This window comes from Euprymna scolopes, chromosome 34, assembly GCF_053919585.1.
Source record: "Euprymna scolopes isolate OS-2025 chromosome 34, ASM5391958v1, whole genome shotgun sequence".
Taxonomy (NCBI): Eukaryota; Metazoa; Mollusca; class Cephalopoda; order Sepiida; family Sepiolidae; genus Euprymna; species Euprymna scolopes.
This window is the reverse complement of record NC_136515.1, coordinates 2,511,443-2,529,070: the sequence shown is the minus strand read 5'-3', so window position 1 is coordinate 2,529,070 and position 17,628 is coordinate 2,511,443. Positions and strand designations below refer to the sequence as shown.

At 35.8% G+C, this 17,628-nt stretch overlaps 1 protein-coding gene across 5 annotated transcripts in view; it reads left to right on the top strand.

Annotated features, from left to right (window-relative positions):
• Positions 1 to 17,628, top strand: part of LOC145259083 (uncharacterized) — a 202,858-nt gene that overhangs the window by 130,631 nt on the left and 54,599 nt on the right. For 3 of the 5 annotated variants that reach the window (XM_080116719.1, XM_080116720.1, XM_080116721.1), the window contains exons 3-5: positions 5,042 to 5,177; positions 8,800 to 8,972; positions 14,923 to 15,065. In XM_080116719.1, coding sequence (XP_079972845.1) covers positions 5,042 to 5,177; positions 8,800 to 8,972; positions 14,923 to 15,065 — 452 coding nt within the window. The remainder of the gene's footprint in view (positions 1 to 5,041; positions 5,178 to 8,799; positions 8,973 to 14,922; positions 15,066 to 17,628) is intronic. The other 2 variants (XM_080116723.1, XM_080116722.1) reach the window with 1 other exon arrangement.

The following is a 17,628-nucleotide window of genomic DNA, read 5'->3' as shown; positions in this document are numbered from 1 at the left end:
ATATATATATATATATATATATATATATATATATATAACTACTTCATTTACTCACATAAAATTAATATATGAAAGTATAGATTTATGCGTAAACTTTAAGTATTTACTTCAAAAATGCTCAATACGTAGGAAGAGCTAGTTAGTAATTTATAAAATATATATGGCGATTAAGCTACAATGAATATTCAGCGTTTTATGCACTCTAGGATTCGTCAGGCTTATGCGCGAATTCTGTGGTTGTTTCTCGTTTTTATATGGTCCTCTTCTGTTGAGGATTTAAGTTAGCCAATCAGCTTTCAAGTATCCACCGTGCCCCTTCCTATCAGCCAATGGGCATGCATTTTATCGAACAAAGGATCTGTTTTAGAACTAGGTTAGTGGGTTAAGGCAGACCTTTTCCTTTTTTTTTTTCACAAAATAAAGCTTACTCTAGGATAGCGATACAAAATAGCTTTAAAACTAACCAAAATAATAGAAAATAAAACCTATACTTAAACTAGAAAGCTGATTGGCTAACTAAAATCCTCAACAGAAGAGGACCATATAAAAACAAGAAACAACCACAGAATTCGCACATAAGCCTGAAGAGTCCTAGAGTGGATGAAACGCCGAATATTCAGTGTAGCTTAATCGCCATATATATTTTATAAATTACTATATATATATATATATATATATATATATATATATATATATATATATGCCAAAAAATGACTGCATTTAAACATAATAAGTTTAGTAATAACATATATTCTACAATTATTATAATTTTGAAAAGTTTTAATAACAAATTTACGAATAAATAACAATTAACAAAATTAAATAAACAAATAAAGTAGAAATAAATATATAGAAAAAACAATTTTGTGTTAAGTGAGAGAAAACAAATCTATCAAACGAACGATGTCACCTCTCTTTCCCCTTCCCTTTCTTCCCCTTTTTCCCTTCCTCCCTATTCCATCTCCCCCTATTCCCTCCTTTCCTACGTTTCTAACCTCCTCCCTCCCCTCCACCATTCAATAGAAGCCCAAGTAAATCCTAAACTTTTCACAGATAAATTGGGAATACTAAATTAAAACAAATAATAAAAAAAGAATTTAAGACTTTTAAGTCTCAGACAGGCAGCGGGCAACAGACAGGCAAACCTCATACTTGTTTAAGATAACATCTACATAGCTTTGGCTTTATAACCTAACTCCCTCACCCTACAAAATCTATTCCCTTATACAAACATGAAAATGAATGAATAAAGACACGGTAAATAAGTAAATAAATAAATAGGAAAATAAATAAACTAACAAATTCGCACCCAATCAACCCTGTTCTCTGCACAGCTGAATCTTCACCCCTATGAGACGTTGACAAAAAAAAAGCCTTCTTTTGCTGAAAGTTGATTTTCGTTTTTCATTAAGAATTCCGCTTTCGAAAATAAGCGTTGTTGCCTGATGAGGTCTCTAGTTACTAAATACTAGAAAATCGAAACATGCTCATGACTGTGTAGCAACAAATTACGGCTTATGTAAAGACAAATTAAATAATGTAACTTTCTCTACTTCCGTCTTGAGCACTCTAGTATTAACTTTGTTATATTTCACTGGTTACCCTACTTTTGAAAAATAAAATAACAACCTCAAATTATATATATATATATATATATATATATATATATATATATATATATATAAGAGAAAATAGTTAATAAGACATGTTAAAAAACACTTTAAAAAAGAGTTAAAAACATATTTAATCTGAAAAGGAAACACTTAATAAGTGGATGATCCTTAATCCACAGAGTTTCGAAGAAATATTTTCCTTCTCATCACAGGGTAGAAATTAGCAAAATGTGGGATCGGATTTTGCATACAAAAGTATTTGATGAAACTACAAGTAAGTCAAAGATCTTACTTGATAACAAAAAGTGAAGCAGAGGGAATATGGTGAAGAAAAAGGTGATTACAAGTGAATGGATAGTCTAGTGAAAGGTAAATTATCCAATGATGGTAAAATCCAAAAATGTAAATCCAAGAAAGTTAATTAAATTTCAATTTGCACAAGTAAAATCGAAGGAAATCACGTAATTGGAAGATGGTCCAAAATAATCCAAAAGGCCGAAATCCATGGAATAATTCACAAATATGTACAAGGAAAAGGGGGAAAATTCCAATAATATTAATAAAAGAGAACTAAGATATGCGTTTGACACAGCTGCCGAGACAAAATGTAATTAAGAAAAATTAGTGAAGAAGAAAAGAAAGAAATCAGTGAAGAAGAAGAGAAAAAAATTAAATGGTGATAGAATTAAATATAAAATAGAAAAGCAAATGTCAGAATAACCCAGACAAAATGACGTTAAAAGGCGCGAAAAATATAGGGCAAAACAGAGAGGTCAACTGAAATGTACAGATTATTACTTAAGAAAATGTCAATAAGAGTTATTAAAAGACACTTAATGGAAAAAATAAATTAATTAATTAGTAAATAAAAAAAAAAAAATAAAATAAAATATAAAATATAAAATAAATAAAGATTTAAAGGGGAGAGGATGGTAGGTATCTGCAAATTCCGGATAAAGCAAGTAAGTATCTAAGTAAATGCATATAGTAAAATATAAGTAAATATACATACAGGATATGAATGTGTAGGTAGATTGATATATTTTATAGATGGGAATATTTAAAGACTTAAACGGAAATTGCAGATAAAAAACCGGCCAAGTAAAGAAGAAATAAAAAAATTAAAATAAAGGAATATTAAGTTATGAAGTTATAAGGTTTGTATTATATATATATATATATATATATATATATATATATATATATATATATATATATATATATATATATATATGTATTAAGTAATGTGATTTATAATTTAAAATTTTTTTAAATTTTTAAAATTAAAAAATCAAAATTTAATTAAATTAAAAATCAGTTTTATAAGAAGGAACAACAACAAAGTCAATTATCTGTACGATCGTTTCGGAAATCCGTGCTTTTTATTTGTGGTATACATGAAGTCACGTAGAACAATTATACATAGTTTTTTTGGTAAGCACGGTCTCCTCATCAGCAAATTTAGGAGGATTTCTAAATGAAAATAATGGAAATAGTGTTCCGACAAAATAGAGAAATAAAAAGGAAAAAACCGATTTATGTGCTCATCAATGATTCGTCTTTATTTCGAGACTTCCTCTGAATGAATGAAATTAAGAAAACAAAAACACCAGTAAAAATATTTGAAAATTTTCTTGTGGAAATGTGATGCTGTTCCGTTTCAGCAATATACATATATTTTTTTTATCATTATTATTTGGGGTAAACAGTTACATATGGTCGCTACAAATAACCATCTGTTTCAGTCAAAGAGACTTCATCAGGCTACCTAGAACCTCTGGACGCCAAAAAGAAAAAACCCTTTTGAACACCTCAAACCTATATATATATACCCGTAGATTTTACTTAATACAAAAAAAAATATTTATACATTTCTTACAGACAATAACTTTTGTGAAAAATGCATAAAACTATGTGTTTACATGTGTACGTGCGCGTTGGTGATCTCTGCCGATCACGTGTCTACTGAGATTAAGTATTGTGTTTAATGTTGTTACTGAAGTAATTTATGGATTGTACAGTTTGTTTGTTCATGATTTTGCAATGTTTGGCTTACTTCGATAAAGCTGGAATGTACGCGAAAGTTCATTTCATTACAGAATCGGTTTGCGTATGTAAAACACTTGGAACACATGGCACACATCGTGGTCGTGTGCCACTGGAGAAAAAGAAAGGAAAAAGCGAGAGAGAGAAGAAAGAGAGAAGCTAGTGTTGCGACCTGTCTGCTAGAGACGAGGTCAAAAGGGCGATAATTGCTTATTCTTTCCCTTTTACAAATTGTGTCTGTGTGATTGTTTTGTGCGAAGCTATTTGGTAGACTAGTTTTTAAACTGGTGTATCTCTACAGATACGTATATACGGCAGAATCACGTTGACACACCGGTTCTCGCCAGATTGCCAAAGTTAAGCAATGATGAGCCTGGCCAGTACCAGATGGGTGACCATTTGGGAAGGCTATGCGCTGTATGTACTGTGCCGAGTTGTAGAAATTTCCAGGTTGATATCTGGCGGCACGTTTAACCATGGCTACTAAGAATTTTCAAGATGAATTTGTGTTTGTATGTCTCTGGAGAGAATAGAGAATTTCCTATTTCATTTCCCATTTCAGTCACGTAAATTATTTGCAGATAAAATGTTATCAAACAAAACCTTTTAAGTTTTAAATATATTTCAAAGAAATAAATTACGCCCGGTGCTAAAATATTGAATTCATTGATCGTTTTAGTTAACAACAACAAAAATTTTAAACAGTCATAAAAAATGCTTCTAACTTTAAAATATTTGGAAATACTCCATCAAAAGTTTTATTTATTATTAAAAGAACGGACTGAAAAATATTTTCATATAAAAATTGTTTGTTTTGCAGTTTAAAAAAATAAATAAAATGAAATATTCAACTTCCTTCGATAGAAATAAAAGTTCGAAAACTAGTTCACTTACCGTTATACTTTGTTAGATTAAAATTATCCCAATGTGCAATTATGATAATTGTAATAATAATCTAAATGGAGAATTGTTTTTCTCTTTAGGAGAATAAGAAACATATGATTACAACAGCCACAAATATAAGGCAACGAAAAAAACATTTTATGGCCACGTAATTGAATACTGGAAACTTTAGGAACCTTCATGCCTTTACCTACATGTTGATCTGGTAATGATGTCATGCTGTCATATTCACTGGCCTACTCTTTTGGTAGCCGTGGTTTAAGGAGGAGATACACTTCCGAATCAAGACGGAAAGCAACGGGGAAACTTCTGTCTTTACTTGTCTTCCCAATATTATTATGGCTCTACAATTTGGAGCACTATGGTCGCAGACGTTGTTAAAAATAGCAGGTCTGCTAAATGCTTGCATCTCTACAGGGTTGGGGTTGGAGTTAATTTTTTTCTGTTTTATCCTTTCAAATTCCTTCTTTTTTTTTCAGGTGAACTAGAAAAGCCAAATAACATTTCATGCAAAATATTAAACTTTATAAAAATGGTTTGTTCCTGGGAACCTTTTCCTCCTTCACTCAGAGCCGACTGCTCCCTAAAGTATGGAGTTCAATGCAAAAGAAAATGGTAATACATTTTATTATTTTACGAGAAACAAAAAAAAAAAAAAAATGACCCGTTCGGTCACCCACTGAGTTCGAATTAGATTGTGTGGATCAGAGAAAGTGAAATAAAAAGAACGAAAATCCAAAATTAGTCATTTTCTGCTCATTATATCTCTCCATCCACTCCCTCTCTCTATCTCTCTGTATCTTTCTCCCCCCCCTCTCTTTATCTTTCTTTATCTTATCTCCCTCCTCCTCTCTATCTTTCTATATCTTTCTCTCCCTCTCTCTCTCTCTCTCTGTCTTTCTGTATCTTGCTCTCCCTCCCTCTCTCTATCTTTCTACATCTTTCTCTCTCCCTTTCTCTATCTTTCTGTATCTTTCTCTTCCTCCTTCTCTCTATATTTCTGTATATTTCTCTCCCTCTCTCTTTCTTTCTCTCTCTCTCTCTCTCTCTCTCTCTCTCTCTCTCTCTCTCTATCTATCTATCTATCTATCTGTATCTTTCTCTCCCTACCTCTCTAAGGGGCATTCCAAATGAATCTTTCCTGACAGTGTATAAAAGTGTGACAAAGAAGAGCGGAAAAGTCGGGTTACGTTGAAAAAAAAATAAATAAATAAATCCATGCGCTTTAATGCACAGAATTGGCATTTGACCCGTTGGGTCACCTACTGAGTTCGGGTAAGATTGTTTGGATCAGGAAAAGTGAGTTTGCAAAGCCAGTTATATATAAAAATAAAAGGACGAAGTACAAAATTAGTCTCTTTCTGCTCATTGTGTTATATATTCGCTGCGACTGGTCGTTCAAATGTGCTTTTTCAGTTTATATAATTTCTAAATCGACATTTGTCACTGGTCTACGATATATACACACTGACAACAAATAAAACACAACACAGTTGATCTATAAATAATATATTCTTATATTTCATACAGCTGATATTTATTTATTTATTTATTTGCGGACTGTTATCCTCATCTTCATAGTTGTTTAACTACGTTGCAGTCAACTATTCCTTTGGCCTTTTTCAGGTAGTTAACGGCAACAGGATAAGAATGCTGAGTCTCTTAACTGTATTCTCAGTAATTACTGCCTTCCATAGTTGTTGTTGTCTCACCACGTTTTTGGCCAACTAATCCTCTGGCTGGCTTTGAGTAGAATTGAAACTGCTATCTTTAGACAATGCTCACCTGAAACTGCAGAAATCCAATGGCTCTATCCACTGCACTATGGGCCCCGAAGAGCAATCAAGGTTGGATTTTTTGGTCTTAAAAATCCAAGTTTTTCGTTCTTATCTGGTCTTCCATCGTCAGGTCCGTATTGAATGGTATATTTTTTTCCATTACTGTTGGAATCCTTTGGGATGAGTAATTTGGTATATTTATTTATTTATTTGTGGACTGTTATCCTCATCTTTATAGTTGAATCTCTACGGTTCAAGGTGAGCATTGTTGAATCAACGCATATTTGCGCCAATTTGACACATCTGTTCCACCCCAAATCGGAAATCAGATTAAATTTGCATGCGAGAGAAAAGATATCTTTCTTTCCTTCTTTTTTTCTTTCTGTCATGCCCCCTCTTCTTTTCTTCTTTCTTTCTTTCTCTCTTTCTTCCTTTCTTTCTTTCATGTTTTCCCTCTTTCTTTCTTTCTTTCTTTCATGCTCTCTCTCTATTTCCTTCTTTCTTTCTCTCTTTCTTTCTTTCTTTCTTTCTTTCATGCTCCCCCTCTTTCCTTCTTTCTCTCTCCTTCTTTTTTCTTTCATGCTCTCTCTCTTTTTCTTCTTTCTTTCTTTCTTTTTCTCTCTTTCTTTCTTTCTTTCTTTCAAGCTCTCCCTCTTTCTTTCTTTCTTTCATGCTCTCTCTCTTTCTTTTTTTTCTTTCTCTCTCCTTCTTTTTTCTTTCAGGCTCTCTCTCTCTCTTCTTTCTTTCTTTCTTTTTCTCTTTCTTTCATGCTCTCCCTCTTTCTTTTTTCTTTCTTTCTTTCTTTCATGCTCTCCCTCTTTCTTTTTTTTCTTTCTTTCTTTCATGCTCTCTCTTTTTCTCTTTCTCTTTCTTTCTTTCTTTCTTTCCACTTTTTTTTCACACAAAATGACCTATTCCAGGTGTTATTGTTGGAATCAGCAACAAAATTTGACAAAAACGTCATCAATTTTAACCCTTGAACTCTTTTTGCACTAACCAACCTTCAAAAAAAATTTTTTCAACATGCCGGCGTAACCCGGGATAGATTACAAATCATCTCTATCTTTCTGTATCTTTCTCTCCTTCCCTCTCTCGGGGATATTCTAAATGAATCTTCCCTGGCAGTGAATGAAAGTATGACAAGGAAGAATTGGAAAAAATAATTCGTGTGTTTTGATGTACGGAAACGATTTATGGCATCAGTCAACCCAAACTTATACCTTTGATGTCCTCAATTTCTCTCAGTCTTTTTTTTTTTTTTTTTTTTGCTATAGCGGTTAAATTATCTGATCTAGCGTCTGGGATACTGTGGTCACATCGTTCAACCTCTATAGGTTTGTTTGTTGGTTGGTTGTTTTTGTTTTACTGTATATCAACCCTTTTCAAGTTATTTAATGCCGAATCCAGTGATTTTGAAGAAAATGTTTTTAATAGAATATATTTGTTTTTTTTTTTGTTTTTTCAAGTCAGTTTTTATCTGACTAGCCTATGTGCAACTGGATATAGCTTCACGAAAGTGGTACCAACAAAACCCTAACCCTAAGTGGCAATATGTTTTGTTAGGGTGAACGTCGATTAAAAAAAAACTGGTATTCAGTGAATTTAGAGCTTGTGTATTAGAGGTTGACTGTTCTTGGATACTGTCATCTTTAGCGTTTTTGAGATGTATAAAGCAAGTCCTTTTTTTTTTTAATTTAATTTTTACCCCAAACAAGGCACAGTGCCACTTTAAAGTAGGGGGCTACTATCGGGGACCTAAGTCTAGCAGTTCTGAGGAAGAAACTATTGAGGTTTCTTACACCCAGGGATCTCTACTGTGTAGTAGTTAGAGCTTGGGTGTTCTTGTTTACCGTTTTTGAGATGTTTAAAGCAAGACCTTTACTTTCACTTGCTTCCACCACAGTATCTAGCATGCGGTGGAGGGTCTCTTCGGGTTTTTTTTTTTTTTTACACAGTGATCACCACTTATCAAGGCCCGGAAGCCACTCAGGGATAAGGGTTATTGCAAGTACATTACGTTAGTGTGGAGATTTGATGAAGTGTTTACTTAAGGGGGCGGTTCATTAGGAATTTGTTAATGTTGGACTTGAACACATCCAAGTTGTAGTCCGGTGGGAAGCAAGCAGACGGAACAGAGTTCCACAGGCGTGCAGTTCTAAGAAAGAAGCTTTTTTCATGGAATCCGCGTTTTGATTTCGTTTGGGTTCTGCTATTAATACAGTGTCGTCTGCATACCTAAGATGGTTAATGTTGTGCCCACTCAAACGCATACCTTTTGATGTCCTCAATCTGTTTTTGCTTTTGTGATTGAATAAATCTGGGGACAAAACACATTCGGATCACAAATATTTTTATTCCTATGATTTCAATATTGAACTTATTTATACGTTTGTTCGTTTTTTTTTTTTTTGTTTTGTTTTTTTAAGTCAAGCTAATAAACTTGTTTGATTTGTTTAAAGTTTATTTATGAAGACGGTGAAATTGAATCGCAGACAGAAAGAACTCGAGGTGTGGAATGAGAAGAGTGAATCGCCCTACAGACTCTACTGCAATCAATGTGTTCAGCTCATCGGCAAATCGAACACAAAAATTATCAAGCCTGGCATCGCACGGTTTAGGCCAGAAGATATTGGTAAGTACCTACATTTAATTCCTATTTAAGTTACGAAAATTAGTTTACTTTTCTTTTTTTTTTTTACATAGGAGTCACCATTTATCAAGGCTCAGAAGCCACTCGAGGATAAGGGTTAAGAAGTGTATAGTGGTCAATGAGACAATGACATAATAATTGTTAGTAGCGGAAATTTGGTAAATTGGATTACTTAAGGGGAACGGATCATCAAGAACTTGTTTATATTGGACTTGAAGACGACTATATTGTAGTCAGCCGGAAAGCAGGCAAATGGAAGAGAGTTCCACAGGCGTGCAGTTCTAAGAAAGAAGCTTTGTTCATGGAATTTTACGTTTAGGTTTAGGCACGGATAAAGAGTGGGGAAAATTATTGATAGTGTTTTCAGCTAGACGGGTGTTTCTTGTGAAAGTTTGGCGAGGGGGTGGTGTCCATAGATTGGAGCTCAGACGAGCATTTACCATGAAAATAACGATATAGTAGAGACAGGCTCGCAACGTCTCTTCTGTAAGAATTCTCTAAGAAAATTAGGCTATTATATTGATAACATGAAGTACAGTAGAAGCCCGGGATACGGCATTAAAAATTAGTAACAAAATAGAGTACAGTATATAATACACATGTATATAATCAAATAACATTATTCATAACACCGTAAGGCGGGGAAAATACCGTAAGCAGGGTCCGGAAAAACATTGTATTCCATATCGTAACCTTAAAAAACCGTATGCCGGCAGATAAAGCTGTACGTTAGACTAATATTAGGTCAATGTTCATCTGATGACGTTCCAGACAGAGTTGGAACGCATCTCCCTCCAAATATAACGATAGAAAGCCTGTTTCATCATCTATTTGCAGGCTACCATGTCTCCATCGCCATAGAAGTGGCTTTATTATATCACAGGGACAGACGATTGTAACCAAAGTTAACACCTTACACAGCCTAACATCACATGTGCATTTGAGAAGTTTCATTGCCATACAAGCCAAAAAGCCCGACATCTAAAATCACTGGTATGACAGGGGCATGTTCGAAATGAATACTTCTGTTTAAAGCACAATTGAAGCATGATACTTGACTTTTTCAGCTCCATTGGAATGTTGTTGGGGAAGCCTGTCACAAATGCTAGCTTCATTGCAGTCTTGGACTCTTTCCACGTGAATCCGGCTATTCCTACGAGTTATCATGTTTTGTTGGCGTATACGTCCACACGTTCTCCTGCTCACTTTTGTTTAAGCTTTGAATATGCAGTAAAGGCCCCATCCATAAGGCCTCAATCAGGTCGATGTTCATCTGATGACCTTCATCCCAGATAGAGTTGGAGGACATTTCTCTCCAAATATAACGATAGAAGGCTTGCCACATCATCTATTTGCAGTAGTTTTGCAACAATGACTAATGTATACTCATTAAACCTTATCCTCGAGTGGCCTCTGGGTCTCGATAAATGGTGACCCCCGCCATGTAAAAAAAACAAGTCGCAGGCTACTACGTCTCCATCGCCATATTATACCACTACTAAGCTTTACTTTCGCAACTCAAAAAACAAAGTAAAATATACAGTAGAACCTCAGGATAAGGCATTAAAAATTAGTAAGTTATTTATGGTATTCAATCCCTGTAGATGATAACGAGTCGTCTTTATCATTTTTTTTTTATTAATTGACTCTCTGACTCCGTTGATAACTGTGAAGCCTGATGTGTGATTTGCACAGGAAGACAGGATTTGGGTTTTAACAAAATACAATACAGTATATAATACACATGTATATAATCAAATAACATTACAAATAATACCGTAAGGCGGGGAAAATGCCGTAACCAGAGGCTGAAAAAAATCACATTCCGTAAATTGTTTTGTACAGGTTGGAACGATAAATTTGTCGCCCCAAAGAAAACAACACGACAGCTTTATTTGAAAACTTTTATTGAAAAAAATCAATTCAGGAGACTTGATTATGCAGTAGAACTGACATCTATTCAATGTAGCCGCCTTCAGCCTCAATCACCGCCTCGATATGGGCCTGGAACTGGGAACATGCCTTTTCCACAAGCAACAGTGAGAGTTCGGTGAATACTCGGTGGATGGCAGCGATTAGGCTTGCTTTGGTGTTGTGGGAAGTCATGTTGGTGATGTTATTGACAAACAAAGTAGTCCAGTGAGTTCAGGTCAAAGGAGGAGCGGGGTGAGTGAGAGAAGAGTATAAAGTCATTGCACTCCTTCTGAGGCCAAGCCTGGGTCTCTTTGGACTTGTGGGCCAGAACCAGGTCTTGCCGCCACACCCATTGGTCTGCCACCTGATTGCACCAGAGGATCACCACACTTTTCAGCACATCCAGGTACATTTTAGTGTTGACTTTCAACCCAATGTCGAAGCTGCGAGGTGGCATGATGTGGCCCTCACTTGAAACCACACCAAAGACCATAACCGTGGCCAGAAACTTTGTTGAACTTTTCCCTCAAGCGTTGAACCATCCGGATTTGAATTAGTCCTATTGTCATAACTTGGACCGGTACTTGAAAAACAGGCAGAGGGATGCAACATTCCATCGATGGGACAGCGGTTGAAGCCTAGCTGACAGTGCGGGACTCTCTTTTCAATCCTGTTCAAGAGGGAGAGACTAGTAGCAGACGCACTAGCCCAAATGTGACAACAAAACTCCATACATGAGCGAATGGTGGCTTTGTAGAGGTACAAGATACTTTTAGGTATAAGTAACTTTCTAGCATGGTAGAGAGAGTTCACCTTCTTTGCAGCAGCCGTGGCAATGCCCTCAATGTATCTGTTCCAAGCCTGTTTTTTAGACTCACATTACAAATCCATCGTTTTTTTTTCCAAATGAGTCACCAGTTATCAAGGCCTGGAGGCCACTCAAGGATAAGGGTTAATGAATGTACAGTGGTCAAAGGGAACATGTCACAGTCATTGTTAGTCGTGGAAATTTGGTAAATTGGATTGCTTAAGGAGACGGCTCATCAAGAATTTGTTTATGTTGGACTTGAAGATGACCATATTGTAGTCAGCTGGAAAGCAGGAAAACGGAAAAGAGTTCCACAAGCCTGCAGTTCTAAGAAAGAAACTTTGTTCATGGAATCTATCAAATATCGAAAAATTGGCTAAAAATATCACCCTCAACTGGGCACTTTTCTACAAGGAGGGGTCGCTTTTTTCGACGATATTTTCGAAAGTCATCCCCTTTTTTCGATTGATTAGCCTTAATTTAAACCTTCGCCACTTCCGGTTTGGCGATGGATGCAACAGCAAAGACATGGGGTTTTTTTTTCACATATTTTTCCTCCTTCATGGTAAGAGTTCTAGCCTTCCTGTGTATTATCACTTTTTTTTTTTTTTTTTTTTTTTTTTGCACAACACACACCAGTCAACGCCTGGCACCCAGGCTAGTTGAAAATAAGGTTCAAAGATGGACAACTCTTCAGAGTTTAAAAATCCACCAACATTGTTAGTTTCAGTTTTTCTGTACACCATCACACTATATACCCATATTTTTTTTTTGTTTTTTTGGGGTTTTTTTTTATTACATTTTCACCCCAAACAAGGCATATTGCCACTTTGGTGTAGGGGGCTACTATCAGGGGCAGCAACTACTGGGGCACTATGTTGAGATTTGGGCAGCAAGATCTCGGTTCACATTACACTTGAACTTCTGCATGTCAGTACAGTTAGGGAAGCAGGATCCTGGAATGGAATTCCAGAGTCTAGCGGTTCTGGGGAAGAAACTACTGGAGTAGAAAGATCTTTTACATCTAGGGATCTCTACTGTGTGGGGGTGGGATTTAGCTGCCTGTCGGGTCTGTCGAGGGTGTCTACGTCGTGGGGGCACAAGTGTCTGCAGTTTGTCAGAGCATTCACCATTAAAATACTTGTAGAACAGGCAGAGGGATGCAACGTTTCGTTGATGGGACAGAGGTTAAAGCCTAGATGACAGTTCAGGACCTATCAGATTGTCTAATAGATTCTTCATTTGGTCGACAATGGTAACACCTTGCTGGTTAGTAATGACGGAAAATTCTTGCACTTACTCCATTCACACCTAATTCTTGTAATCACACAAGCATTTGTTTCATCCAGTGCGCCAGCAGTATCACCATTCACTTCTTGAAAATTTTCAATATCTTTGCTATCCAGATATAGACACTCCACATTTGAGCCTTTTTTTTTTTTTCTTATAGACTAGCGGGGGTAGGGGAGGGCTTCTCCCGGTCGCAAAATACGCTTAAATATGATATTTTAATTTGTCCAGATATTGTATATATTATTATAGAGTCGAGATTTCAAAAGTAGAAAAATAAACATTTGGGTACCATCAGCTAGAATCGAAATCGAAACTGTAGCTTTTAAAGCTGGTAAGGTTACCTTGTACCAACAGTGCTCCAGCAGTATCACTATCAACTATAAAACTTCTTAAAAATTTTCAATATCTTTGCCGTCCAGAAATATTTACTCCACATTTGTGGAGTAAGTACGCTTAAATATGATATTTTAATTTGTCCAGATGTCTTATTTATTATCAAGACTGGGACAACAGCATATTCTTTTCACAGCTTTTACTCTCGAGTATATATCCGAAACAGTTAGACACAATTAATCAACCAAGGATCGCATCACTCTACATGAAAACATATCAATGGACTTGAGAATCAGAACAAGGAAATAAATATGCTGTTGTCATAGCCCTAATTATTATAAAGTCGAGATTTCAAAATTGAAAAAAAAAACAAAAAAAAAATACGGTTTAGGTGCCATCAGCTAGAATCGAAATCGAAACTGTAGCTTTCAAAGCTGTTAAGTTTACGATGTACCAACGTGATACGCATAAAAACTAATTAAAAATTAGAAATATTTTTTTAACACTTATTTACACCAAAAAGCAAATTGTTACATGGAACGTAAAGGGCTACTATTTGGGATCGTGTCTGCAAGAAAGTTGAACAGCAAAATGTCTGTTTGCATTACACTTGGTGGGGCACCCGGCTTTGCCCGGTCGTAAAATATGCTTAAATATGATATTTTAATTTGTCCATATTTCATATATATTATTATAGAGTCGTGATTTCAATAGTAAAAAAAAAAAAAGAAAAAAAAAAAAAAAAAAAAAGAAGTATTTCAGCGCCATCAGCTAGCGCGGTGTGTGTGTGTGTGTGTGTGTGGGGGGGGCTTTGCCCGGGCATAAAATACGCTTAAATATGATCTTTTAATTAGTCCAAATTTCGAATATATTATTCCGATTTCGTATATATTATTATTATTATTATTATTATAGAATCGTGATTTCAAAAGTAAAAAAAAAAGTATTTTGAGTGCTATCAGCTAGAATCGAAACCAAAATCAAAACCGTAGCATTCAAAGCTGGTGATGTTACCACTGTACCAACGTTACACGCATATGAACCGATTAAAAATAAACTAAGAAGAATGTACAAAATGTATAACCCCTTTTTGACCCCTTAAAATTATTTTAACTTACTAAAGACCCATAATTGAACGGCCTATAAAATATCCAATCATTTTAAGCATAGCGCCGCTCTATGACTTTTAGTTTCAGAAGAGATAGAGTTTAAAAATATGGAGACAGACAGACATAGTGAGTTTTATATATTAGATTAGTTTTTTTCTTCTTCTTATCGATTAATTTTGTCTAAAGAAAGAGAGGAGAAGAGGACTTTTTTGTCTTCCTTTTCTTACTTTCGTTTCAATGATTTCAAGTAGTGAACACAAATTAAATTGCATATGCGCATTTTTCAGCTACTGCAGCTGATCTCTCTGCAAGCCAGCCATCCTTCGCTGCTGCCGATATCTTTCCACGCGCTCATCTGCACCACGTTATACATAGACATGCGACACGTGGTCACGCAGATTTATTAATGTCGAAATACGATCACGTACGTGTCTGTCTGCGACTGATATAACGGTTTTGCCTTTCTTTTCTTCAGTGGAACTAAATCCAGTGGATATTACAAACGTGCGAGCGACGGATACAAATATCTACATTAAATGGAAGGAACCCATGATACAACGCCCAACGGTTTGTGACGTAAAATATGCATCGGGCCGTAGTCTGCTTCAAACCAAAACGGTCAGTATCCATCTATGTACTATCAAAAAGTGATAAGGATTGATTTGAGAGAAAGAGGGATAAATAAACACCTGGCCAGAGATGAGTTAGTTTGGAAATCATTTTTTTTAAAGCAGTCCAACACATGGTAGCATGTAAAACGAACGTTGGACCGATGATGATGATGATGATGATGATGATGATGGTGGTGGTGGTGGTGATGATGGTGGTGGTGGTGGTGGTGGTGGTGATGATGATGATGATGATGATGATGATGGTGGTGGTGGTGGTGGTGGTGGTGGTGGTGGTGGTGGCGATGATGATGATGATGGTGGTGATGGTGGCGATGATTGCGACAATGATGATGACAGTGACCGTGGCAATGATGATGGGGTGGGGGTGGTTGTGGTGGTGATGGAGACGATGATTTGGTTAGTTGGTTGGTTGGTTTTGTTTTACGGCATATCAACCCTTTTCGGGTTATTTAATGCCGAATCCAAAGATTTTGAAGAAAATTTTTTTTTAATAGAATATATTTGTTGTTTTCAAGTCGGTTTCTATTTAACCCATAGTTGGAACCCTAACAGGTACTACCACTCCGGGTCAGAGTGGACCTGGGAGCAATGGTAATTAATGGGTGGCTCCACACTCCCCAAAGCCCACAAGCTGGGGCCCTCACCACTGGATATAGTTTAAGGTCATATCCATATGATGATGACGATGATGACGATGATGGCCATGATGATGATGATGACGATGATGAAGATGATGGTCATGATGATGATGATGATGATTACGATGACGATGATGATGATGATGATGATGACGATGACGATGATGACTACTACTACTACTTACTACTACTAAAATATAAAATATGATAATGAAAGAATGGATGAGAGTACTTAGAAATTTTCGAATAAACCTTTCATGCCTGTAAGACACAAGGATACTTTTGTTGAGTTCTTCAAGGTTTTATTGGAGAGAATTTTACTTCGGGAGAAGGAGACTAATAACTAATAATTATTTCCTTCTTAACAAAGTTTTCCGACTAATCTAATATATAAACGGCTATATGTCTGTCTGTCTGTCTCCATATTTTCAAACTCTATCTCCTCCGAAAATTAAAATCGCAAAGCAGCGCTTGGAGCCTCAAATGATTGGATTTTTTTACAGACCGCTCTTTTATGGGTCTTTAGCCGGTTTAAATAGTTTTTTGGGGGTTAAAAAATCATTACACATTGTGTGCATTCATCTTTATTTTTTAATTTTTAAGTTTTGATCGGTTCGTATGCGTGCCATGTTGGTACAGTGGTAACGTCACCAGCTTTGCTTTCGGTTTCGATTCTAGCTGATGGCACCCAAAGTCATTTTTTTTTTACTTTTGAAATCACAACTCTTTAATTTAATATAATATATGTACGAAATTTAGACAAATTAAAACATCATATTTAAGCGTATTTTACGCCCAGGCAAAACCGGGCGCCCCCCCTCTAGTAAATACTAATTGTGCAATTTTTCTCAGCGTTGTGGACAAAGTAGGATGGAAAGGTAAACCAGTACGGTCATTGCAATTGCAGCTGCAGAAGTTGCTAGAAAGGTGTTGCAGTGTTTCACTATTTGTTTCCGTTTACTCTCTTAACCTTTGCCAAGGCAGTGGAGCTATTTGCCTATAGAAGATGAAAATGCCGTGACGTTGCATGCCTATCCTTGTTTTATTGTTATTTCCATGGCAGGTGCTCGTCTGAACTCCAATCTCTGGTCCCCCCCTCGCCAATCTTTCACGAAAAACACCCGTCTAGCTGAATCCACTGTGAAAAATTTCCCCCACTCTTTATCTGTGCCTAAATCAAAACGTGAATTCCATGAACAAAGCTTCTTTCTTAGAACTGCACGCCTGTGGAACTCTGTTCCGTCTGCCTGCTTCCCACCTGACTACAACTTGGATGTGTTCAAGTCCAACGTTAACAAATTCCTAATGAACCGCCCCCTTAAGTAAACACTTCATCAAATCTCCACACTAACGTAATGTACTTGCAATAACCCTTATCCCTGAGTGGCTTCCGGGCCTTGATAAGTGGTGATCACTGTGTAAAAAAAAAAAAAATGAAAATATTTCCAATTTTGACAAAAATAACGTAGACCCTCGTGGTAGCTATGATTGCATCAAAGTGAAAGTACAATCCTTAAATGGTGTTTCTAAAAAAAAGATTCAGGCGAAAGAAACGCGAATTCCGTAACGGTGAAAATTTTGACGAGAATAACGGAGAAAGATAGGAATAACTAATAATTATTTCCTTAGTTTTCTGACTTTAGAAATGAGAGAAGCAGACAATTTACTCTCCTCCTACATACTTCGATTCACGTTATTCATCTCTGGGTATAATTTTGTTTGTAGATAGGTTATTGTGACATGCACTAAGAGTGACCCTAGTCAAAATTCACATTAGCTAACTTAATCGCTACTGTTGTATTGTATATATATATCTTTATTGTATGTATTGTATATATATATATATATATATATATATATATATATATATATATTAATATTCAATAACATAAAAAGCTATAGCAAACATCT